General features: G+C 46.6%; 1 protein-coding gene across 2 annotated transcripts in view; it reads right to left on the reverse strand.

Moving 5' to 3' along the window:
* The window catches only part of GIT1 (GIT ArfGAP 1), a 139,395-nt gene extending 117,299 nt beyond the window's left edge, over window positions 1–22,096 (reverse strand). For both annotated transcript variants that reach the window (XM_040423446.1, XM_040423445.1), the window contains exon 1: window positions 21,826–22,096. In XM_040423446.1, coding sequence (XP_040279380.1) covers window positions 21,826–21,877 — 52 coding nt within the window. In that variant the 5' untranslated portion in view covers window positions 21,878–22,096. The remainder of the gene's footprint in view (window positions 1–21,825) is intronic.
* Between the last annotated feature and the right edge of the window lie 3,068 nt (window positions 22,097–25,164).

Below are 25,164 nucleotides of genomic sequence, written 5' to 3' on the forward strand. Positions count from 1 at the left end.
ACCCCTTACTCACTCATGCCCCCCCACACGTCACTTTATTGTATATTATTGCCGTGCATAAGCATATTGAAGTCTATGAGAGTGGAGCAAAGTCAGGTTCCACTGCAGACAATGGCGGGGGCTGGCTTTGCACACACGACATTAGCGCCTCGAGCACATGGCGGTTCATTGGGGGTCTTCTATTTTTAGTAAACATCATGACTCTTGTTCTGTCTCCTCGATTTTAATTAGGAGGCATTTTCCCCTTGTGCTTGTCTCCTCCAGCGGCATCAGCGTGTCTGGGGCGCTTACTCACCAGACTTCTCCAGAAACACAAGACGCGATTACTCACCAGACCCACCATAGAAAGACATGGCTTGTTCAGATGCATCTCATACTAACCAGTTCCTGCCGGAAACACTTTACGTTAAAGGGGTATTCTGGTTGTTACAGGTTATCCCCTATCCACAGGATAGGGGATAACTATTAGATCAGTAGGGGTCCTACAACTGAGACCCCCCCCCCCGATTACAAGAATGGGGGCCATGTACCCCCTGAAAAGAACGGAGAAGCCAGTCGCACATGCTCGCAGCTGCTCCATTCATTTCTATGGGTGTTCTGGAGATAGCTGAGCGCTGTACTTGGCCATCTCCGGAACTCCCATAGAAATGAAGAGGCCGCATGCATGTGTGAACTCGCGCTCCGTTCTTTTCAAGGTGCTACAGGTGGTACGGGCCCCCCGTTCTCATGATCTGTGGGGGTCCCTGCGGTAGGGCCCCAACCAATCTAATAGTTATCCCCTATCCTGTGGAAAGGTTATAACTTGTAACAACCAGAATACCCCTTTAATCATGGGATAACCCCTTTAAAAGGAGAGAACGGTGAAATTCTGTATTAATTCAGAGCTTTAAATCGCCTCAAGGTATAACTACAGTATGCAATTAGCGCACAAGCACCCTCTAGTGGTGACAGCAGATCTCTAGAAAGGGGTTTTTAATCAGTTTGTGACACCCCCAATGACATAAGCTAATACGTGTGCCCCTGTAAAGTAGGGGGTTACTGTATATAAAGTTGCTCCTACCCACCATGTCATCCAGTACGGAAAGAGTAATAAAGCACCACATTTACAGATTTCCATACCAAGCTGTGCCACGCCGTCTGCTAATGCCTTAAGCCTTAATGTGTCGCTAATGCGATAGAGGGAGCGTTGCTTAGGCAGCCAACTCTTCACACAGCTGCGTCGCCTTCAGGTCACAAATCCAAAAGGACAAAGTATTTCCTTTGTGGCCAGAATTAATTCCTCTTATTGAGCATTAAATTAAGTGCTTCATTCCCTAACTAACAAATCCTGAGAGCTGGACTGTTAAGATTACAAGCTATTTCTAGGGTAGACAAGATGAAGGCCCTAGGACGGACACACAAAAAACAAAATAAAATATATATGTGGGTGTGTGTGTGTGCGTGTGTGCGTGTGTGATATATATATATATATATATAAATAAATAAAAGAAAGAAAGAAAGGAGAGAGAGAAACACAAAACCATTAACCAAAAAACATAAATGGGTAGTAACAAAATGGTGGCAAATATGTCCCCGTTTATCTGTCTCCTTCAAAATCAATAGAGAAATATTAAAATTATGTGATGTGCCGTTCCAGCACATGTGACCACCGAGGGACTGGAAGCAACCAGGAACAGTGCAGCGGGACTGTAGACCGGTATTTTTTGTTCAGTTTTTTTATACTCTGCCACAGGGTACTACCATTGTGGTAGTTTGATTTTAGGCTGGACAACCCCTTTAACCCAGAAGGTCTTAGGAAGAAGTGTGAAGGTCCCGTAGAAGGGATGGATATGATCTGTGGAACACCTATAAGGGTCCATTCACACGTCCATATGTGTTTTGCGGATCCGCATTTTGCGGACCGCACATCGCCGGCACTCTCATAGAAAATGCCTTTTCTTGTCCGCAATTGTGGACAAGAATAGGACATGTTCTATTTTTTTGCGGAACTGAAGTGCGGCTCCGGAAGTGTGGAACCGCAAATGCGGACAGCACATTCCAGCTACATTGAAAATGAATGGGTCCGCACCTGTTCCGCAAAATTGACGAACGAATGCGGGCCCATTTTGCGGACGTGTCAATAGACCCTTAGGAAGTCTCAACTTTATTTAACCCTTAAAGAGAATTGCGCACCTGTTTCTGCTGTCCATAGGTCAGCATAAAACTGGTGACAGATTCCCTTTAAAGGCATACATAAGCTAATTTCCTTGGTAAGTACATGCCTGCGAGACCTTCTGCCGTCACAACCTATACCAGGGGTACTTAACAGGCGGACCATTGTCCGAATCCTCAAGACGCAGAGACAATGTTAGGTGAGCATTTTAAAGGGGGCACTTAACGGTCTAGCATTCTGCAATGTATGTGGTGTGAAGGGCATCAATGTGTGTGTGGGGGATGGGGGCATTTAAGAGGGCATCATACTGTGTTGGTACTACTTACAGGGCATTACTCTGTGTGGGGGGAACTTAGGGGGTGTCACTGTGTGGAGCCCCTTAAGGCGACAACTGAGTTGGGGCCTCTTAAGGGGGCATCACTCAGTGAGCAGGACATTTAAGGGAGCTTCACTGTAAGGGGGTGCCATTGAGTGAGGGGGCACTTAGGGGCATTATGCTGCGAGGGGGGGCACTATCATACCCTGTTGGGGGCAATAAAGGGGCATCATACTATCTCAGGGGCAGTAAATGGCATGATTACAGTCTGGAGGGACACTAAGGGGCATCACTATTGTAGGTGGCACTAAGGGGACATTCTTATTGCATTGGGCCACAAAGGGAGCATCTCTACTGTGTGGCGGCACAAAGGGGATTGGGTGGGATTAAAGGCATAATTTATTGTAAAAAAAATAAAAATAAAATACCAACTTGCCCCCAAATGCTATGCACCACTGGTGGTATCCTCTTTACCTTTTATTGTGGATCTCACCTTTACCCGACGGCAGAAGTACCTATGTGGACCTTGTCAAAAATTACGTGAGCACCCTTGACCTATACATAATAAAGTAGTCATGTTCGAACTCCAAGTGGTTACGGCACCCCAAGAACAGGATAATTATAGTAAAAGAGAACACAAACTGATGTGTGACCTGTGGTTAAACAATTACTAGGTGGGTTAATATTCAAGCAAGACTGTGGCCTACTAAATAATGACCTCATGAGGTACAAATACTACAGCAATGAAATCTCTACTGAGAATAAATTAAATTGCTAACCCATAGTATTGGAAGAAAAAAAATAAAAATACAGTAACATTTTACACAATTAAACACAAAATACCAGTACAAAAGGAGAAATACAAGTAAATGGGCTGTAGTAGGATCCTCTAGATAAGGCATCCTCAAACTGCAGCCCTCCCGCTGTTGTAAAACTACAACTCCCACAATGCCCTGCTGTAGGCGGATACCTGTAGGTTGTTCGGGCATGCTGGGAGTTGTAGTTTTGCAACAGCTGGAGGGCCACAGTTTGAGGATGCCTTATCTAGATCCTAGATACATCAGTAGAAGACAACGCAAACAGTACCAAATTTCTTGGGGCACGGACTACTTAGCTACAAGAGTTCTTTCAGTTCTAAATCAGTTCTAAATAATGGAATGGTAGAAAAAGGAACTGGAAATGTTCTGTTAAAGGGATATTACCTCAATAGATATTTATCACCTATATTATTGTACCCGCGCTGTTTAAACTGCAACTGCAGCTGTAAAAGAGTTCCATAACGGCGCCGGTACACCGTGTGACCACAGCGGGGACGAGCGCTCCAGGCTAGAGCCGCTTACACTAGTTTAAAAATAGTCTACAGAGCCCGTGGAGACGGAGACAAAATTCAGGTGGCAACATGCAGTCGATGACCGGTTTAGGGGCTACAACAGAGGATCTTCGGACAGAATTTATCCAGGGAAAAGAACAGAACCGGTGAATGAAGTATATTAGTAAGGGCTCTTTCACACCTGCGTTATTGTCTTCCGGCATAGAGTTCCGTCGTCGGGGCTCTATGCCGGAAGAATCCTGATCAGGATTATCCTAATGCATTCTGAATGGAGAGAAATCCGTTCAGGATGCATCAGGATGTCTTCAGTTCCGGAACGGAACGTTTGTTGGCCGGAGAAAATACCGCATCATGCTGCGCTTTTTGCTCCGGCCAAAAATCCGGAACACTTGCCGCAAGGCCGGATCCGGAATTAATGCCCATTGGAAGGCATTGATCCGGATCCGGCCTTAAGCTAAACGTCGTTTCGGCACATTGCCGGAGCCGACATTTAGCTTTTTCTGAATGGTTACCATGGCTGCCGGGACGCTAAAGTCCTGGCAGCCATGGTAAAGTGTAGCGGGGAGCGGGGGAGCAGCATACTTACCGTCCGTGCGGCTCCCGGGGCGCTCCAGAGTGACGTCAGGGCGCCCCAAACGCATGGATCACGTGATCGCATGGGTCACGTCATCCATGCGCATGGGGCGCTCTGACGTCATTCTGGAGCGCCCCGGGAGCCGCACGGACTGTAAGTATACCGCTCCCCCGCTCCTACTATGGCAACCAGGACTTTAATAGCGTCCTGGGTGCCATAGTAAAACTGAAAGCATTTGGAAGACGGTTCCGTCTTCAAATGCTTTCAGTACAATTGCGTTTTTCCGGATCCGGCGGGCACCTCCGGCAACGGAAGTGCATGCCGGATCCCAACAACGCAAGTGTGAAAGAGGCCTAAGTTGTAACTATGCACTGACACAGTCTATCTGAGGGGAAAAACAAAAAACTATAGTTAATCTTTAGAGGGGTTGTCCCACGAAAAATATTCTACAGTTTTCAAACCAGCACCTGGATCTGAATCCTTTTGTAATTGCATGTAAGTAAAAATTTAACATAGCCACTGAGTTATTCAATAAAAATCTATCTGTATAGCGCCACCTGCTGTTTGTTCATTCTCTTATTTGTTTGTCCTGCTCACAGATGGCCGCACATGCTGAGTTTCATCCTTCACCTTCCTCCTGAGCTGTGATAGGCAGAGCATGAACACGCCCCCTGAGCTGCAGCAGAAAAGTCACTCCCCTTGAGCTGTCAGCTTGATATAAATCTAGCAGAGCAATGAATGTGGAGATCTCTGGATCCATGTGAGGTACAGGGCTGGTTCTAGCTTTGTTAGAAAGAGATTGTCATGTACTATATGATGTCTCATATACATTTTTTACATTAGTCATAGGATAACCCCTTTAGGGATCGACCGATATTGATTTTTTAGGGCAGATACCGATAATTTGTGAACTTTAAGGCCGATAGACGATAATTTATACCGATATTCTGTGAAATTTCATTTTTGAAAAAAATTATTTTTTTTATTGTTAGTGTAGTTTATTTTTTTTTTGTAAATCTTTCTTTTTTATTTATACTTACGGTAATATTTTGGTGGTTTTTTTTTTTTACAAACTTTTAGCCCCCTTAGGGACTAGAACCCTTGTCCTATTCACCCTGATAGATCTCTATCAGGGTGAACAGGAGCTCACACTGTCCCTGCTGCTCTGTGCTTTGTGCACATAGCAGCGTGGAGCTTACCATGGCAGCGAGGGATCAGTAGCGTCCTGGCTGCCATGGTAACTGATTGGAGCCCCAGGCTTACACTGCTGGGGCTCCAATGGGAGGAGGAGGGGAGAGAGGACCCTGTGGCCACTGCCACCAATGATTAAAACTGGGGGAGCTTGGGTGGGGGGGGGGGGGCGCACTGCGCCACCAATGAACATAAATCTCTCATTTATTCATATACAGGAGGCGGGAGCTGGCTGCAGAATCACATAGCCGGCTCCCGACCTCTATGAGCGGTAGCTGCGATCCGCGGCACCTGAGGGGTTTACTACCACAGATGGCAGCTACCGCTCATAGAGGTCGGGAGCCGGCTATGTGATTCTGCAGCCAGCTCCCACCTCCTGTTCAATTTTAATGAATGAGTAAGTTAACATCATTGGTGGCGCAGCGGCCACAGCCCCTCCCCTCCTCTTGTCTTCTCTCCTCTCATTGGCGGCAGCGGCAGCACAGGGGGAGGAGACACTGCTTCCTTCTCCCCTGTGCTGCGGAGGGAACACGGAGAGCGCTGAGAGCAGCGCGTTCTGTGTTCCCAATACGTTATCGGTATATCGGCAAAATAGATGCCGATACCGATAACGTTCAAAATCCTGAATATCGGCCGATAATATCGGTAAAACCGATAATCGGTCGATCCCTAAACCCCTTTAAGGGGTTGTCCATTGTACTAGAATCAGTACATGGCTCCCTTTATAAGGAACAGAGTTCGGGTCACAGGACCTTTTCACATGGCCATTTCATCCACCAGCAATGCTCCGTACAAAGTGGGGAGGCAGTATATGTATAAGCTGAGCTACATCTGCAATGGTTATAAGTGGCCACAGCCAAAGAAGGGGGGTGTAAGAGGTAAGAAAGGGGGCACTGCGTTTAACGATGATATGTAAGAAACATAACGGATTTATAGTAAAATAGCAACTTATAGCAAAAAAAAAAAGTAATAGTAGACCGCTCCTTGACGCTGTACCCCCAAACAATGCTGCCTAGTAGTGTTGAGCGAACTTGTGTTTTAAGTTCAGCGTTCAAAGTTCGGGTTATTGAAGAATTCCCTTATGGATTCTGAATTCCGTTATGGTCTGTGCTAGCGGAATCCATAACTGGATTCTTCGATAACCCGAACTTTGCTCCTTCACTTTTCTTACATATTGATAAATCTGGCATGAAACCAATCATCTAAGGCTACTTTCACACTAGCGTTCGGGGCTCCGCTTGTGAGTTCCGTATGAAGGCTCCCACGAGCGGCCCCGAACGAATGCATCAGTCTGGCACCGTTTATTCTCCGCTTAGCAAGCGGACACCCGAACGCAGCTTGCAGCGTTCGGGTGTCCGCCTGGCCGTGCGGAGGCAAACGGATCCGTCCAGACTTACAATGTAAGTCAATGGGGACGGATCCGTTTGAATTTGACACTATATGGCTCAATTTTCAAACGGATCCGTCTCCCATTGACTTTCAATGTAAAGTCAAAACGAATCCGTTTGCATTATCATGAACAAAAAAAAAAAAAAATTTTGGTTCATGGTAATGCAAACGGATCCGTTCTGAACGGATCTAAGCGTTTGCATTATAGGTGCGGATCCGTCTGTGCAGATACCAGACGGATCCGCACCTAACGCAGGTGTGAAAGTAGCCTTACCATGCCCACTTTTAACTCACTTTTTAAAAGTAGAGTGGTGTAAAATGGCAAAAAGTCACACATTTTAGTGCAAAATGGCACTTGAGGCAAAATCTGTGACTTTTCTATGCCAGAAAACTGGCGTACAAACTATCTGCAGAATGGGGCCACCAAAGCGAACAGCTGCCTTCCATTTATTTCTAGGTGAAGTTCCGAAAATACCCAAGGGCTCGCTTTGCTATCTGCGTCAGTCCCATAGAAGTGAATAGAGCGGTGGCCTCTGAAAATAGCCAAGCCCACTTGCTCGATTATAGTCTGACCTCCCATAGAAATGAATGGAGAACACGCCACTCATGTGTGGTGTGTGCTTCTTCACTTCGGGGGGCCCCAGTCTATAGATAGGAGCTGATCCCAGATGTGGGACCCGCACCTATCTGACATTGGTGGCACATTCCAGCGATATGTCACCAATGTCTGATGTGACAACCCCTATAAAAGGGGTCATCCCACGAAAAGTATTTCTTGCCTAGCCAAAGGATAGGCGTTAAAGGGGTTGTCCCATCTGCGCTGTTCACTAACCTTTCTCCACCGCAGCCCCCCCGCTCCCTAAATCTTCTGGGGATGGTTACAGACAAATTTGATTGATAGTACAGGCAAGTGGTACATCGTTGATGACATTGCAGTGCTTGCCTGTACAGGCGCACTCCCGATGCATCTACTAGCTGTTACTATTATAGGGGTCACGAGCATGGGGCTCCTACAGGGTCTTCACAACCGGCCAAGCTAACTTGCTCCAAGTTGGCCAGGATGGGAAATGGCGCGCACGTCCGCTTCCGTGGTCCGGGCCACCATAGGCCAAATCAAGGAACGGAAGACATTGCGCAAGGTCTGCCACTTGACAACAAGCAATAAACAAAAAGGGAAAGAAGAATTAGGAATAAGGAGAGAAGGAGGACATATTGAAAATAACACATAGGGTACTTTTATAATTATGCTAAAAGGAATGGGACAACCCCTTTAAATATCGGATCTTGAGGGAGTAGGACCACCAGCAATCCAGGTTTTCCCTTTCTAAATGAAGTGGTAGTGCACATGCTCTATTCAGTTGTATGGGTCTGAATGGAGCAGTAGAACAATGTACACACTACCACTCCAATCAGAGAGGGGACTCAGGACCGGTGGTCCTCAGATTCGCTTGAAGTCCCAGCAGTCGAAACACCTCCCCCCAGGTGCGATATTTAACACCTATCCTACTTTTCGAGGGATAACCACCTTTACTTTCGAGTTATTCTCCAATAGAAATCAGGGATGTCATACAGTAAACTACAGTCAGCTTCTACTGCTGAGACATGCACTCCAGCATATATACATTTACCTAAGCATGAGCTTCAGCAAGAGAAAAAGGACAAAAATAGGAAACTATAAAAAGAAAGACAGAAAAAAAAAAAAAGAAGATCTCCCCATCCCCCTCAAGGCTGCGGAGTCCGCACTGCAGCTATAGGACAGGATGGGGCTGTGAGTGGGAAGCTTGAGCTCTCGCTCCTATGTACAGATAGGACTCCTACATATATATATTTGCACATGATAGAAGAAGCAAGATTAGCAGTACGTCAGCCCAGGATAATACCGTAATAATATGCTTGCAGAACAGGGCATCAGCCCCAGCTCATGAGGGATAAATATGCATTTTTGTTTCCGCAGAACCAGACAAAAACCTCCTTTGATCATTTTCGTTTCCTGGAACGTTCTGAGAGCTTGTGGTTGGAAGATGACCTTGTGTTTTCAAAGTTGTAAAACCAGGAATAGTACTTTACTATAATTATTCTTCGTGTCAGTAATGCATGTCCCATTGGGATAGAAACAATAATACAAACACTCTTTACTACTATTTTTATATTTTTAGAGACAGTATTAGAGAATTAGGCTTAGGTTTACGCTCTAAAAGGTCAAGTCCACAGTTTGGGGTGATCCCACAAATAATTTTCATACCAAAAGTCCTCCAAGACAGTTAATAGCGTTTCAAAGTAACTTGCAATCTTCCTAAAAATAAAAAATAAAGGTTTTCGCAAATCAGTCTCCTTCCCCCTCTGGCAGCTGGCAATAGAGTCCTTCCTTACTTCCATTGCAGAAGATATCTTCTCAGCTATACTGCCATGATACTGAAGAGGATCACTATGCAGACACTTGGCAGAGAGTGACCGAGCATGTGTGTTCAACAGCCCTCAGCTCCTTAGGAGGGCATGCACACCGCTATACACTCTAAACACCAGGTGGTGCCATGCTGTGTAAATCAAGCTGGCCATACAGATTAGACATGTATTGAGCAAGCCCAACAATCTTGGCAGGGCCAGCCAATCATCTAATGTGCATGGAAGCCTCCAGACTATCCCCCCAACTGCAGATGCCAGGGGAGAGAAGAATCAGGCTGTTGGATTGCAACATGGCCGATCCTTTTGTTCTTATAGAGGTAAGAAGAGTCTGGCAGAAGCTTACCCTCCTCTCCACATTGACAACATATGCAAGAATGTGCATGAGGTGGAGGGAGGTTGGGCGATATAGCTGTCAGGCAAATGAGCATTCATCCAAGAGGTATCTCATTGGTATCGCTATCCTAAATGTCTTCACTTGAAATCTTTTACCAGCATGTAAATGCCAAGCATTGTTAGTTTTTTTCATGAATATGAAATTTATGCATGATCAATTTTTAAGAAAAACAGTACACCGATGAGGCCAGTTCCATGTCACGTGTTGTCAACATGTTGTGAAGCCGGGTAAAATCGCGCCCAGCCAGGAGAACCGAGAGGCGATGCGGGACCTACCAGGTAAGTACTTAAAAGGGTTGTGCAGTGACCAACCCCTGTAAAATATCCTTTTTAACCCTAGCTAGAGAGCCAAGTATCATGGAAAGTAACGCAACTAAAAGTATTTGGTATTTGTTTTCCTTAGAAGATATCTAGGACATCTCAACAATGCTTGATGCTCGCGCAACTCTACCGAATGTGGAGTAGAGAACCCTTCAATAAAAGCAATAACATGCCCCCTGTGACCACTTTTATTAAAGTGAACCTGTCACCTGGATTTTGAGAATAGAGCTGGGAAGCTAGAGCGCCGTAGTCTTGCGATGCGAGAGCTAGCGCATGCGCAGTGTCGGCATCGTGTTCCTTCCCTGTGCTGGCATCAGCCTCAGGGAACGAACTGCACATGCGCTAGCTCGCGCATCGCGAGATTACGGCGCTCTAGCTTTGTGTTGTCGAGGAGCAAGGAGGAGATTTGGAGGATGCAGGGCGGTGCTGGGCTCCTTCACGCTGGACTCATCTCAGGGACAGGACTCAGGTTAATTTGCTTATCTATCAAATCGTTTTTTTGACACAATAAAAGCACACAGAGCTTTGGGGACTGTGTATTGTGGATGTGCTAGCGGCCATCTAGTAACCCATGTCCTCAGCTCTATTCCCAAAATCCAGGTGACAGGTTCCCTTTAAGACTGCCTCACAGAAAAAGTAGCCTTCATAGAACAGGGGACAGCAAGCTCAGGCACTTCAGCTGGTATGAAACTACAACTCCCAGAATGCACACTTGCTCTGCTGTTCTTGGAACTCCCATAAAAATTAATGCTTGGGGGTGGGGTGCTACTCCCACAATGCTCAGCATCAGTGTCTGTTAGCTCAAGGGAGAAAACATTCCTGTAGAAGGAATGTAGAAAGAGAAATCAGTCTAGGAATGAAGCTGTGTACATGAGCTAGTAAAGGCAGCAGCATCCTGGACACACACAGAACTCACATCCTATCCAACATATTACTGGAATGAACATATCTACATGAGAAGAGTCTGAAACTAGGAGCAAGTTACAAATGGAATATCAAAGGGTCTGAAAATTAATGAATGAATGAAGATTGCAGAATGAAACTTAGGGCTCATTCAGACAACCATATCAGTTTTTGTGGCCTGAAAACTGCGCAAAACACAGATACCAGACGTGTGCGTTCTGCATTTTGCAGAAAGGAACGGCTAGCCCTATGATAAAAATGCTATTCTTGATCGCAAATGCAGACAAGAGGAGGACATGTTCTATCTTTATTGCAGGGCTACGGAACGGGCTTACGGATGCGGACAGCACACATCTTTTGTCCGCATCTTTTAAGATCCCATTGAAATAAATAGGTCTGCATCTGTTACGCAAAACTGCAGAACGGATGTGGAGACAAACATACGGTTGTCTGAATGAGTCCTTAGTCCAAGTTATTTAACTCAAGATATCCACTAACATGTAAAACTCTGCACCAATATGGAAGGTGACAACACCACTAAACACATGCACACGTATGCATATTAGGTCTCAAACATCAGGTGGTATGTAGTTTTCCTTTCTGAAAGTGGTGGAAAACGCCAATAAACCAGCCACACTCAGTGCAAGTCACAAAAACATAAGCTGCAAGTCAAAAGCATCCACAGCGTATGTAGAAGCAGCAAACTGGAAGATTTAAAACAATCTCATCCGCACGCTGCTGAAAATTTCCACAATGGAATCCACAACGAACTTGCCTGGGAAGGCTGTGGATTTCTGCCTCTGCAATCCAAAGGGTGAAGTCTGCTGCAGAATTTCCACATCCAAATACATCCACTTCTGGCTTTGACTCATAAAACTGTACCAAAAACTGCATCTTTAAAAGGCTATGTACACCTTTGGGGAATTGTTTTATTATTGCTTTGTACTCATTTTGAGCTAAACATATTTTTTTAATTATTACAAATATGGAATCCTTTTTTCTGTACAGAGCTGAGATGCTCTAGTAGCAGCCTGTGGATTTTCTCTCCTTTTCATCAGAGCAGGAGCTGACAGACTCCTTATATCTGCTCTCTGACATTAAAAATACTTACTATGGCTCAGTTCTAGGGATGAGCGAACTTGTGTTTTCAAGTTTGGCGTACAAGGTAGGGATCGACCGATTATCGGTTTGGCCGATATTATCGGCCGATATTGAGGATTTTGAACGTTATCGGTATCGGCATCTATTTTGCTGATATACCGATAACGTATTGGGAACACAGAACGCGCTGCTCTCAGCGCGTTCTGTGTTCCCTCCGCAGCACAGGGGAGAAGGAAGCAGTGTCTCCTCCCCCTGTGCTGCTGCTGCCGCTGCCGCCAATGACAAAAGAGAAGACAAGAGGAGGGGAGGGGCTGTGGCCGCTGCGCCACCAATGAAGAGGAGTCTTTCATTCATTCATATACAGGAGGCGGGAGCTGGCTGCAGAATCACATAGCCGGCTCCCGACCTCTATGAACGGCAGCTGCGGTCCGCGGTAGTTAACTCCTCAGGTGCCGCGGATCGCAGCTACAGTTCATAGAGGTCGGGAGCCGGCTATGTGATTCTGCAGCCAGCTCCCGCCTCCTGTATATGAATGATTGAGAGACTTCTCTTCATTGGTGGCGCAGTGCGCCCCCCCCCTCAAGCCCCCCAGTATTAATCATTGGTGGCGCAGTGCGCCCCCACCCCAATCCCGGCCAATAGTAAAAACATTGGTGGCGCAGTGCGCCGCCCCCCCCCCCCCCCCCACCCAGTATTACTCATTGGTGGCAGTGGCCACAGGATCCCCTCTCCCCTGCTCCTCCGATCGGAGCCCCAGCAGTGTAAGCCTGGGGCTCCGATCGGTTACCATGGCAGCCAGGACGCTATTGAAGCCCTGGCTGCCATGTTCAGCTCCCTGCTGCTGTGTGCACAAAGCACAGAGCAGCAGGGACAGTGTGAGATCCTATTCACCCTGATAGAGATCTATCAGGGTGAATAGGACAAGGGTTCTAGTCCCTAAGGGGGTTAAAAGTTAGTAAAAAAACAACACAAAAATATTAAGTATAAATGGAAAAGATTTATGAAAAAATACACATTAACAATAAACAAAAAAATACACATTAACAATAAACATTAATTTTCAGCAGATTTGTGTAGGAAATTTTATTTTTCTCAAAAATGAAAATTCCCAGAATATCGGTATAAATTATCGGCTATCGGCCTGAAAGTTCACAAATTATCGGTATCGGCCCTAAAAAATCAATATCGGTCGATCCCTAGTACAAGGTTCGGGATATCTAAGAATAGCACTATGGATTCTGCTACCATGGAGTATAAGTTATGCTCCGTAGTAGCAGAATCCATAATGGAATTCTTAGACAACCCGAACCTTGTATGCCGAACTTGAAAACACAAGTTCGCTCAACACTACTTCGCTCCTATCTTACTGAGTAAGTGGCTTAAAGAGGACCTTTCACCGATTCTTACCCTATGAACTAACTATACAGACATGGAGAGCGGCGCCCGGGGATCTCACTGCACTTACTATTATCCCCGGGCGCCGCTCCGTTCTCCTGCTATGCCCTCCGGTATCTCCGCTCACTAAGTTATGGTAGGCGGAGTCTGCCCTAGCGCTGGCCAATCGCATTGCAGAGCTCACAGCCTGGGAGAAAATAACCTCCCAGGCTGTGAGCTCTGCGCTGCGATTGGCCAGCGCTAGGGCAGACTCCACCTACCATAACTTAGGGACTGGTATCTCCGCCTACTATAACTTAGTGAGCGGAGATACCGGAGGGCATAGCAGGAGAACGGAGCGGCGCCCGGGGATAATAGTAAGTGCGGTGAGATCCCCGGGCGCCGCTCTACATGTCTGTATAGTTAGTTCATAGTGTAATAATCGGTGAAAGGTCCTCTTTAAATAAGTGTTTATGACCTCTTAGTAGTTTAGAGAGAAAGTTTATTAGATGACTGGAATAAAGTGAAAATGAAAGTACCAGTCTCACAGCTAGAAAAACAGTTAACCCTTTGTGACAGAACAGCTCAGTATTTTTAATAAAAGCCAATTGAAAAAATTATTTTTTGCCAAAAATGAGTAACATGCAATCATAAAAAAAGCCTTTAAAAAAATGCTCAGTAATTGCCAGTAATATATAAAGCACAATTTTAAAGAAGCACTCCCATAAAATCTTTATCTGAGAGAGTAGTGGATACATGGAATAGCCTTCCTGCAGAAGTGGTAGCTGCAAATACAGTGAAGGGGTTTAAGCATGCATGGGATAGGCATAAGGCCATCCTTCATATAAGATAGGGCCAGGGGCTATTCAAAGTATTCAGTATTCTGCCGACACATTCTATGCTTCTATGTTTATTCTCTGACCTGTTAGAAAGGTACGATGTAAACTGTAGTCAACGCAATCTTCTCACCAGTGACTGTATTTGTGAGTTATACCCTCCCTTCTTATCCTCAGTTGTGTCATGTGACCAACACTCCTATCTCCAACTGACACAGGACAGGAAGTCAGTTACTTCTCTATTCATTCCTAGGAGACTTCCTGTCCACACATTAGATGCTGTGTTATTTGGAGAGAGTCAGAGAGTTGGTCATATGACACAGCTGAGGATCAGAAGGGAGGTTATAACTCACAAATACAGTTACTGGTAAGAAGATTGCCTTCACTACAGTTTAAATCATGTACCTTTCTAAGGGACCATTCACACGTCCGTAATTTGGGTCCGAATTTGTTCCGCAATTTGCGGACCCATTTACTTTCAATGGGGCTGGAACGAATCCGCATCTTCGGGATCCGTTTTTTCGGGATCTGCAATTCCGTTCCTGAAAAAAATAGAACATGTCCTATTCTTGTCTGCAATTGCGGACCAGAAAAGGCATTTTCTATTTTAAGTGTCTGTGATGTGCAGTCCACAAATTGCAGATCGCACATTGCAGGTCTCCGTGTTTTGCGGATCCGCGAAACACTCACGGACGTGTGAATGGACCTTTACAGGGAAGAGAATAAAACTTTTTGTAGGAGTGCTTCTTTAACAATTTGTGGTTGATGCACAGTTGTCTGACTAATGGTCTGTAGCTACAGCGGAGCAAATGTGGGCCCTTCCTCATAAAAGGTAACATCTGTTTTTGCCTTATTAAAATGGCACACATGTACAAAAGGTCAAAAAGGACAGTTCGTAAATTTGGCACATCTGTTCCACGATTCCGCGCCATTCACACACCCTTTACCTGCCTATTTCTACAGTAAATCTAGTACACCTTAAGACATTAGTGCACTAGTCATGCTATCTGGGATACGGGAGGGCGGAACGAACATACAGATGCAGACACCACACGGTGTGTTGTCCACATTTTTATTTTATTTTTCGCAGCCCACATTGAAATGAATGAGTCTGCATACGATCCGCAAAAAAAATGCAGATCAGATGCAGGTCAAAAATATAGTCGTGTGCATGGGGCCTGTTATATTCCAGAGCTGAATTCACAATTCTGCTGGTTGCTATGGAAAGCTATCAAAAGACTTACAGCTTAGTTAACTTTATATTATTCAGTGGGATAGCCATATCAGATTACTACACAAGGTCGGTGTAAAGCTACCCATACACATTACATAAACGTCAGCTGACCCTGCTGGTACCGGCGCGAACGGAGGACCATCTAATGTATATTGCGACTTCCCCACTCGCTCATGAAGGCCGAGGTAAGAATTGTGCAGTTAGATTTCACAGTCCTCATCCTTTGTCCTCTATCAGCAGCTCTCCCCTCTCCCCCCACTTGCAGCACATGCATCCTCGACTGTGCAGAATATTGCTGTGTATGTGCAGGATCGGGAGAGACGCTTCTCGCCAAAAGAGCATTCACCTAATAGAGATCTCATCTCATATATGGCCAAGCCTTAGTGTCTATTCACATGTGGTGGTCACATTGCATTTTTGCCACAACTTTTTGAAAAATTGTACAAATTGGTACAGTTTTTGTAAAATAGCAGCAAAAATATGGTAGGACCACAATAACTATACGCTAAAGAGGATGCATCGCAGAATTCGGGGGCCGTCCACTTCTTTTATACAAGTATAAGCCATCAATATCTGATCGGCAGGGGTCAAACACCCTGCACTCCTGCCGATCAGCTGTCCGGAAGTAGCTCCAGCGCTGGAACTACACGGCTCTGTCCACTGTACATTACCGCAGCGAGCGCTGCGCCATTCGCTTCAACGGGCGAGGCGCCGCAGAGACAAAATTAGTGCACCACACAATGGACTCCCTAACAACGGATCGGTAGGGGCGCGGGGTGTCGGACCCCTGCCCATCAGATATTGATGGCTTATCCTGAGGATAGCTCATTAATATAAGAGGACCGGGCACCCCCCTTTAAAAACTGAACCCCTACTTGGAGAGTTCTGCTCTGAAACCTGCAGTTATTAATGCAGTTATGTAGCATAACACAGGCTGTAACTCAGAATAACTACAAGAAAGGTAATGCAATGTATTTACAAGCTTATTAAACTTTTTCTAAAGTTCACTTCTAAAAGTAAACTGCAAAACTGAACACACAGTTGATTTTGACATGGGTAGTGAATTAATTCTGCCCAGACTCTGCAATGTATGAGAGTACAAATACAGTCTGGCGGTATAATCCCTTCCGTACGGTGAGGCACAGACAGTAACTAGTCCCATGTGCCAGCTTTCCTGGTATCGTGCACCCGGTCATATTAGTCACACAGTGCAGTGACAATGGCTAGCTGTCCCGAAAAACGTTCCAGAGCTACCAGGAAAGGACAGAGCGAGTCCTGACCCCGAAAGAGGCGGTCGTATGGGCACAACTAGACGCTGCAACGTGTGCTAATGCGCCTTATGTAACAATCTGCAGCGCACGCTTATACCCAGCATTACGGCATATGGCTGCGCCATGGAGGCGCCGACCGGCGGTCCAGACGACGTGACAACAGCCGAACATATCTAGGGAACAGGTTACCAACAATATTAGGTAATCACCTGCTCTCACCTGTTGGGGCGTGCCACCTTAGATGCCCTTAGTGGCGCTAGTCTCCCTCAGAAACTTATACAGGGTAAAAACAAGGTAATTCAACACAATGTTCAGCATGCGGGTGTCTAGTCTACCGCTCCATAATACTGACCCCCACCCCACCCCCCCAGACCGCGTGCGCCTCCGTACTGCGCGCTGCAGACAAATCAGCTGTGTGAGAGGCTGAGAGCTGGCCATACAGGAAGGGCTTATTTACATTTTCATCCCTTAAAGGGGTATACCAGTTATTTCACTTTAACCCCTATCCATTCCACAGGATAGGGAATCACTATTAGATCAGCTGGGGTCCTACTGCTAGGATCATGAGAACGGAGGCTCTGCGTTGTGGACAGACCGGCAGGTCGCGCATGCGCACTTCCACTCCATTCATCTCTATGGGACCACGGGAAACAGGCAAGTACTGCACTCGACTATCCCTGGCAGCTCCATAGAGGTGAATGAAGAGGCAGGTCCATTCATCTGAATGCGGTAGTTTTGGGTGAAAGCGCATGGATTTCCCATTCAGGCGAATGCAACTTATTTTCAGTTGCAGAACTTTTCCGTTACAAAATCTGCCACCTTTAGGTTACCTGCACACGCTTGCGGGTGAGCGAGCAGTAGATCCGCATGAATTTCCATGTGGATTTCTGTGCGTTTCGTCAGCAATTTCTAACTACTGTTTTTGGTGCGGATTTCATGCAGTTTTGCTTATAGTACATCATATGGTCTTATTTCTTCTAGAAGTTATGAATTAATTGCTAGAAGTTTACAATGATGGTCCAGATGGGTGTTACCAGTTATTGTCCCTGCACAGTCTGACAATATCCAATCAGTGTTGCCAGTGTCAGACTGTGCAGGGACACAACCCCAACTGGTAACACCCATCTGCACCGTCATTACAAACCTCTAGTAACTCATCCATCGCTTCTAGCAGGAATAATAAAGGAACAGCACATCATAGAGTCACAGGAACAGATGTTCCAGAATTGTTATGACATGGGGAATGCAAGTAGTTACTGAAACAGACATGTCAGGAGAGGGGACAGGTCTTCTTTTCCATTGCCCCAACCCCTATAAAGAGACCACACATGTCAGGCGCACATCGGACCACTGTTGTCCGGTCATCCACATCACAATGACTGCCATTTCTGCTGCCTGTCTGGAGAATAGGAAGAAGCAGTGACGACGACCTAAACACAAGTGTGCACACAGTGATACGATAGACAGGAGAAGTGACATGACTCGAGCACAAAGAGCTTACAATCTACTCCTACCAGCGACTGCTTCATAAAGTCAAGCAGACAGAGAACAATAGAGCGGCACATAGGGATGATGTGACACGAGGGAGAAGAGATAAACCCATTCCTTCCCCGGAGGCAAACAGACATGACGCCATATGTGTGCACGTTATACCCGACATCTGACAGACACATCACGTGTACAATGTGCCAGCAGTGACCCCGCTCCTCACAGAGGAACCACACAGGGGGGCTTCTGAAGGAAATGTCTAATGGACACGAAAATGTCTGTTTTATAAAATATGCAGGAAAAAGTCTCCGGAATACGTCACCAACTACCGCTACTGTCAACGTTGGAAGTTTAAATTTCAATGGCCGACTTGTCCTAAGACAATTTTGTAAGAAGTGTCAAAACTACTATGAGGCAAGTACAGCCGCCATCGTAAGGACCGCTGTAAGGCTGCATTCACATGTCCGTGCTGTGTTGCGGACCCGCAAATTGCAGGTCCGCAACACACCAGCCCGGCACCCCCATCGAAATGCCTATTCTTGTCCGCAAGCTGCGGACAAGAATAGGACATGCTCTATCTTTTTGCGGAGCTGCGGACCCAAAATCGGGGCCGCGCTCCGCAATTGCGGCTGCAGACAGCACACTGTGTGCTGTCCGCATCCATTCCGTCCCCATAGAGAATGAATGGGTCCGCACCCATTCCGCAAAATTGCGGAAAGGATGCGGACCCATTTTGCGGACGTGTGAATGGAGCCTAAAGGAGCGGTATTTTAAGGACAGACACCTGGTACGCCTCGGCATCGTATTGCTGGTTTCAGCGGTAAAGCATCTGATACATAATGGAGGCTCTACTGAAAATCCACCATCGACGCAGATGTAGCAGAGCAGAGTATGTCTGATGCAGGACAGATGAGTTTCTCCTAACCTATGTGTTATCAGGTTTTGCGCAGCACCGTATATACTATGTTACCGTAGGTAAACTTGCTGCATTGCCATAAGGCGCCACTGAATAAAGTTGACGCCATTATAATACAGGAAGGATTGTCAGAGATATGACAGGAATGGTCATAAAATAGTAAACTGACAAATACTCTACTATTTCACGCCGGCTATAAGCGGCGCAACCAGCGGCGCAGGCCGCTTCGACCGGCGCTACCAGCGGCGACCAGCGCTACCAGCGGCGCAGGCCGCTCCGACCGGCGCTACCAGCGGCGCAGGCCGCTCCGACCGGCGCTACCAGCGGCGCAGGCCGCTCCGACCGGCGCTACCAGCGGCGCAGGCCGCTCCGACCGGCGCAGGACACAATATATTACTTTCACCAGCATAAAGTAATGGGGATGAGACAAACTTTAAGAACACCAGCACTACTGCGCAGCCATTACCAATGCAGAGCGGCTGAACAGTGAAGTCCTAATACGTTCGGGGGCGTGCAAACCACAGTGGGACCTAAGCATGACCGCTCTTTGTGAGTTGAGTTCTGACTTCTTCACTCCCCTGCCACCTCGCTCCGGTCCCTGTGTGTCAACATCTGGAGGCCTCTGCAGCCAATCACTGCCATAACGGTGAGGTATCTCCTTGCGTCAGGACTATGAGTCACATGACAAAAGAGGGAACCCGTCACCGCTGTGCCCAGTGAAACCCGACGTGGACATGCAGGAACCGGAGCGCTACAGTGGCAGCGGGAGAGCAAAGCAGCCAGAATCCATAGGCCGAGAGCAGGTAAGTATCCTTTCCTTCACAGGTCAGTCCACGTGGAGGAGTTTAAGATGGAGAAACCCTTTAAGCCAGGGGTTAGCAACCTCCATTACTCCAGCTGTTCAGAAACTACAACTCCCAGAATGCTTCATTCTCTTCTGTGGGAGTTAGAAGAACAGCCGAGCATGTTTGCATGCTGGGAGTTGTAGTTTCACAGCAGCTGGAGTGCCGAAGGTTGATGATCCCTGCTTTAAGCCGTTTCACCTGCCAAAACCACATGGCCGACGACAACTGCTGCATAAGGCCTCATGCACACGACCTCTGTTGTGTTCCGTGTCCGTTGTTCCGTTTTCCATGATTTTCTCAGACCCATTGACTTTGTCATCCGCGTCCGTGATCCGTGTCAGTTTTTTTCCTATCATTTGCAAGGCAAACTTGACAGATTTTTTTTTCACTTTTCATGTCTGGTGATCCTCCAAAAATCAAGGATGACACACCGAAACAAAAACGGAAACAGATCACAGGACAACGGAACCCCGTTTTGCGGACCGTGAAAAAATACTGTCGTGTGCATGAGGCCTAACTGTCAGTTTACGGTAAACTAGCATGTTTTCACAGTTTTCGGCTACCCTTAGGCGGGACTCGGACGTTATCTCGGACGTGCGAATTGGGCCATAGACTAGACTGGGTCAGCGTTCAGTCCGTTCTACACTCCGACGGCACATGGACGTGAACATCGCCTGTCTGAATGAGCGCTTAAAGGGAACCTGTCACCGGGATTTTGTGTATAGAGCTGATGACATGGGTTGCAAGATGGCCGCTAGCACATCCACAATACCCAGTCCCCATAGCTCTGTGTGCTTTTATTGTGTAAAAAAAAACGATTGGATACATATGCAAATTAACCTGAGATGTGTCCTGTATGTGAGATGAGTCCAGCGTGAAGGAGCCCAGCACCCTTTAGAATCTCCTCCTTGCTCCCCGACGTCAGAAAGCTAGAGCGCCGTAATCTCGAGATGCGCGAGCTAGCGCATGCGCAGTGTCCTCAGTGTTCCTTCCCTGTGCTGGCATCAGCCTCAGAGAAGGAATTGCGCATGCGCTAGCTCACGCATCACGAGATTACGGCGCTCTAGCTTTCTGACGTCGGGGAGCAAGGAGGAGATTCTGAGGATGTGGGGCGGTGCTGGGCTCCTTCACGCTGGACTCATCTCAGGGTAATTTGCATATGGATCAAATTATATTTTTTTTTACACAATAAAAGCACACAGAGCTATGGGGACTGGGTATTGTGGATGTGCTGGCGGCCATCTAGCAACCCATGTCCTCAGCTCTATACACAAAATCCCGGTGACAGGTTCCCTTTAAGGTTTAGTTAGAAAATAGTAGTTAAATGACTAACTCAGCCCTGCTGCATCTGCACGTTCAATGCGATTATAGTGAATTTTTCGTATGCGACCACAAGGTTGGCATGTAGCTATTGATTCCATGTTATGATATCTGACCTCCACCGTATAGAAAACCAGGATACCTTACCGGGCATATCACACAACTGGTCTATGGCCACCGCAACGCCAGGCTGGGTACCCACAGCAGGAGTTTGACACCTGGCAGACAAGTTACCAGTTTCAATTGTATCTGACTGCCTTGGATATTGTCACGCATGGTGGTGACAGGTGTGCCAGCATTACCCTGCCAGGGGTGCAGTGTGACACCCAGCAGAAGTTCACCCCAGGCTGGATCTGTTCCTACATGCACCAGCACTGAAGGCCTATGACATGCCCCGCATGTGAGGCCCAAGTGAAGCAGCAGGGCACCGAGGAGAGGAGGCCAGCTGCCTGGCACCGGGTGACTTACCTGGGGCACTGCAGTCTGCACACACCTCGCCCCTCTGCACCTTCCGAGACATCCTCAGGGGAGAGGAGGGGATCACCTTCTGAGCCAGGGTGCTGTCCTGTGCTGCACCAGTCCAGAGAAAGCCGGGCACAAGCCGCTGCGGTAACGGCGGGCAGAGGAGGGCGCCTGCCCGCAGCCTTCTGCACTACTCTCCCCCCGCCGATGATGAGGGTTATAGATCAGGGCTAGGATGTCTCCAGCCTCTGCAGCTCACCCTGGGCTGAGTGCCTCGGCTGCAGGAAACTGAGAGAAGCCCTGCCCATCCAACAGGAGGGGCCACATCCCAAGCTTCACCCCCAGGGGATGGGAAGAGGAAATGGGAGAGGAGAGGAGGAGGAGGAGGAGGCAGAAGAAGGAGATGGTGTGCACAGCTGGTGGACAGGAGAGCGGAGCCATGTCTGTCAGTGCATGAAATGGCACAGTGGGTGCCTGGTATAAGGGTGCCCAGTAACCATAGCCAATTGACCATATGCCATGTCACAGGACGGATTTGGAAAATCCGCCTAAAGAATTCAGTATGGAATCCATTTTCGCGTCAGTTTTTTTTGTTGTTGTTTTTTTACGCTTTTTGTTTTTGGCGTTGATTTTTATTTTTATCAGGTTTTTATGCTTCCCAGTTACTTCAGCACGGATTCTGCCACAAAATAAGGCACGCTGCTAGGGATGAGCGAGCTTCTGTTTTCAAGTTCGGCGTACAAAGTTCGGGTTATCTCAGAAATCCGTTATGGATTCCGCTACCACAGACCATAAGTTATATTCCGTGGTAGCGGAATCCATAACGGAATTCTTAGATAACCCGAACCTGGTATGCCAAAATTGAAAACAGAAGTTCGCTCAACACTACACGCTGCTTCTTTTCCACGTGGGAAAGGTACATATCCGATTTTGCATCCTTACATCTGTTTTTCTGACTTGCATGTTGTGGTTTCTTTTTCTTTTTTTTCTTTTCTTAACATTCCCTTTGCATCATAAATGAGCGGCGCACGCATGGCGACCATCTGCTGCCCATTTTTATTCATTTTTTCTCCTGCTCCCCTAAAGTTTAGGATTCATGCACACAGCAAATCGTGGATCTGCAAAACACGGATCCTGGCCGATTGCATGCCGCAATTTTATTTTTTTTAAACGGACTAGATTAGGACGTTCTATATATATATATATTTTTTTTTTTTGCGGGGCCATGGAACAGACGTGCGGATGCGGACAGCACACAGTGTGCTGTCCGCATCTTTTATCGCCCCCCCTTGAGATTAATGGGTCCGCATCCGATCCGCAAAGAAAACGCAGATCAGATGCGGAGCGAAACTACACCCATGTGCATGACGCCTTAATGGCAAAGTCTGGTCCTTAAAACAAACATGATTAGGGCCTGCAGTGAGTCTCTTATTGAAAAGAGGATGGCTGCCGTGGTACCGTGATGCTAAAAGGGACAGTACACAGACGTGCCGAACACGGGCATTGTCAGTACACGGCGTGCTGTCCACATCTTTGAAGTGAATGAGTCCGCATCTGATCGACCCCTTACTTATTCAGATCAGTAAAACAAGACCTTCTGCACGCATAGATGCCCAGAACCCATTTGGGCCAGCCCGAACTCAATTTATTTTGATGCTGGGCATCCCTATCTGAGTGTTGGCAGTGTGAAATCATCAGCAAGTCATTTAACCCTTTAACTAACATTTGGTGCCCGCTTGGATGCCTATTTTGTGCCAGCATTTCTATTTCCAAGCAGTTGGGACAACTCGCTGCAACGCATGCCACACCAAAAACCAGTGTGGAAAATGATAAATGAGCTTAACCAGCCCGACCCGCGCTGCGCCTCCTTTACTCGCCACTTTTGAACACCACAAAATAGTGGCATAAATAGATTAGTAAATGTCCCCGTAAGGTCTTATGAATGGACTAATAAAAGGATTTGTGCAATAGATAAAATCCTGTGTGTGAACTCGGCCTTTGGGCACCTAGATTTTCGTAAACTGGTGTCTCCCAGTCAGTAATTATGAAGGACACTTTCTAATGTGCTACAGTATAGACACTAGTTTCATGACTTCCATCTATAAGGATGGATTCACATGTAGCCAAATCTACTGCAAATCCTCGTGTGTCACATGCAGATTTTGATGTGATCTGTGTAGAGGAGAGGATGCGCATGCGTAGCATCGTCTCCATTCACTGCTATGGGACTTCCGAAAACAGCTGAGTGACTAAGATCTGGCTCCGTTTCCACCCAGCGTTGTGATGGAGATCAGTCTGATCAGACTTGGGCCTCTTGCACACGACCGTATGGCTTTTTCTTGGGCCTCTGATAGAACAGTACTATCCTTGTTCGTTATGCGGACAATAATAGGACATGTTCTATCTTGGAACGGAAATACGGAAACGGAAGGCATACAGAGTACCTTCTGTTTTTTTTGTGGATCCATTGAAATGAATGGTTCCTTATACGGACGCAAAAAACGGAACATAAACGGAAAACAAACGTTCGTGTGCAAGAGGCCTTGCTCCCCGTCCTCCCCTGCATCCGGACTGTGAGTGACAGGCTTTTCGTATGGGGAAAAAAACCCGCCAGTGATGGTCAGGAGGCGAGGGCATTAGGTTCCATTGGACTATTCTACTTCACTGCCCTGACCCGCGCTGTGGTGTTCCGTATGTCAGGACTACCAGAAATGACAGGCCGCTGAAATCCGCAGGTCTGTCACTACACTATGCCGCCCTCAGTGAGGACAGCATTGTAGGTGACAGGTTCCCTTTAAGTGGCTTCACTGGGCTGTGTCTCCACATCTTCAGGTCTGTTCAGACCTGATTGAAGCATCATTACATAAACTGGAAACTGGAAGTCATAATTACAGCTATTACTATCATGAATGTTTCACGCAATTGTTTTAGGTAAGGCTCTCCAAGCTTCATAATCCGTGCTGACACACAATACTGCGTATGCTGTCACACTACAGGTTTTATAAGTGTTTTGTTATTTTTATTTTACTTTTTTGGGCTTGTTAAAAACACTGTTAGGGCTCATTCAGACGGCTGTATGTTTTTGCTGTCTGCAAAAATGTGGATCTGTTTTTCTTTTTTCTTTTTTTTTTGAGGACAGTTTAGCCACAAAATGTGATATTTTTAAAATCATACGTTATGGAAATAAAAAGGGTGAGGAACAAAAAAAAAAACTCAATGTAGATCAATAGAAATGTAAAGGGAGCAATACCTAACAAAAAGAAAGCATTTAAATGACTAAAACAGGAAGGTAGTGAGGAAGCACTGAAAAACTGTAAGGAAAAAAATAGAATACAGTACAGACCA

Source organism: Bufo bufo, chromosome 3 (genome assembly GCF_905171765.1).
Source record: "Bufo bufo chromosome 3, aBufBuf1.1, whole genome shotgun sequence".
NCBI lineage: Eukaryota > Metazoa > Chordata > Amphibia > Anura > Bufonidae > Bufo > Bufo bufo.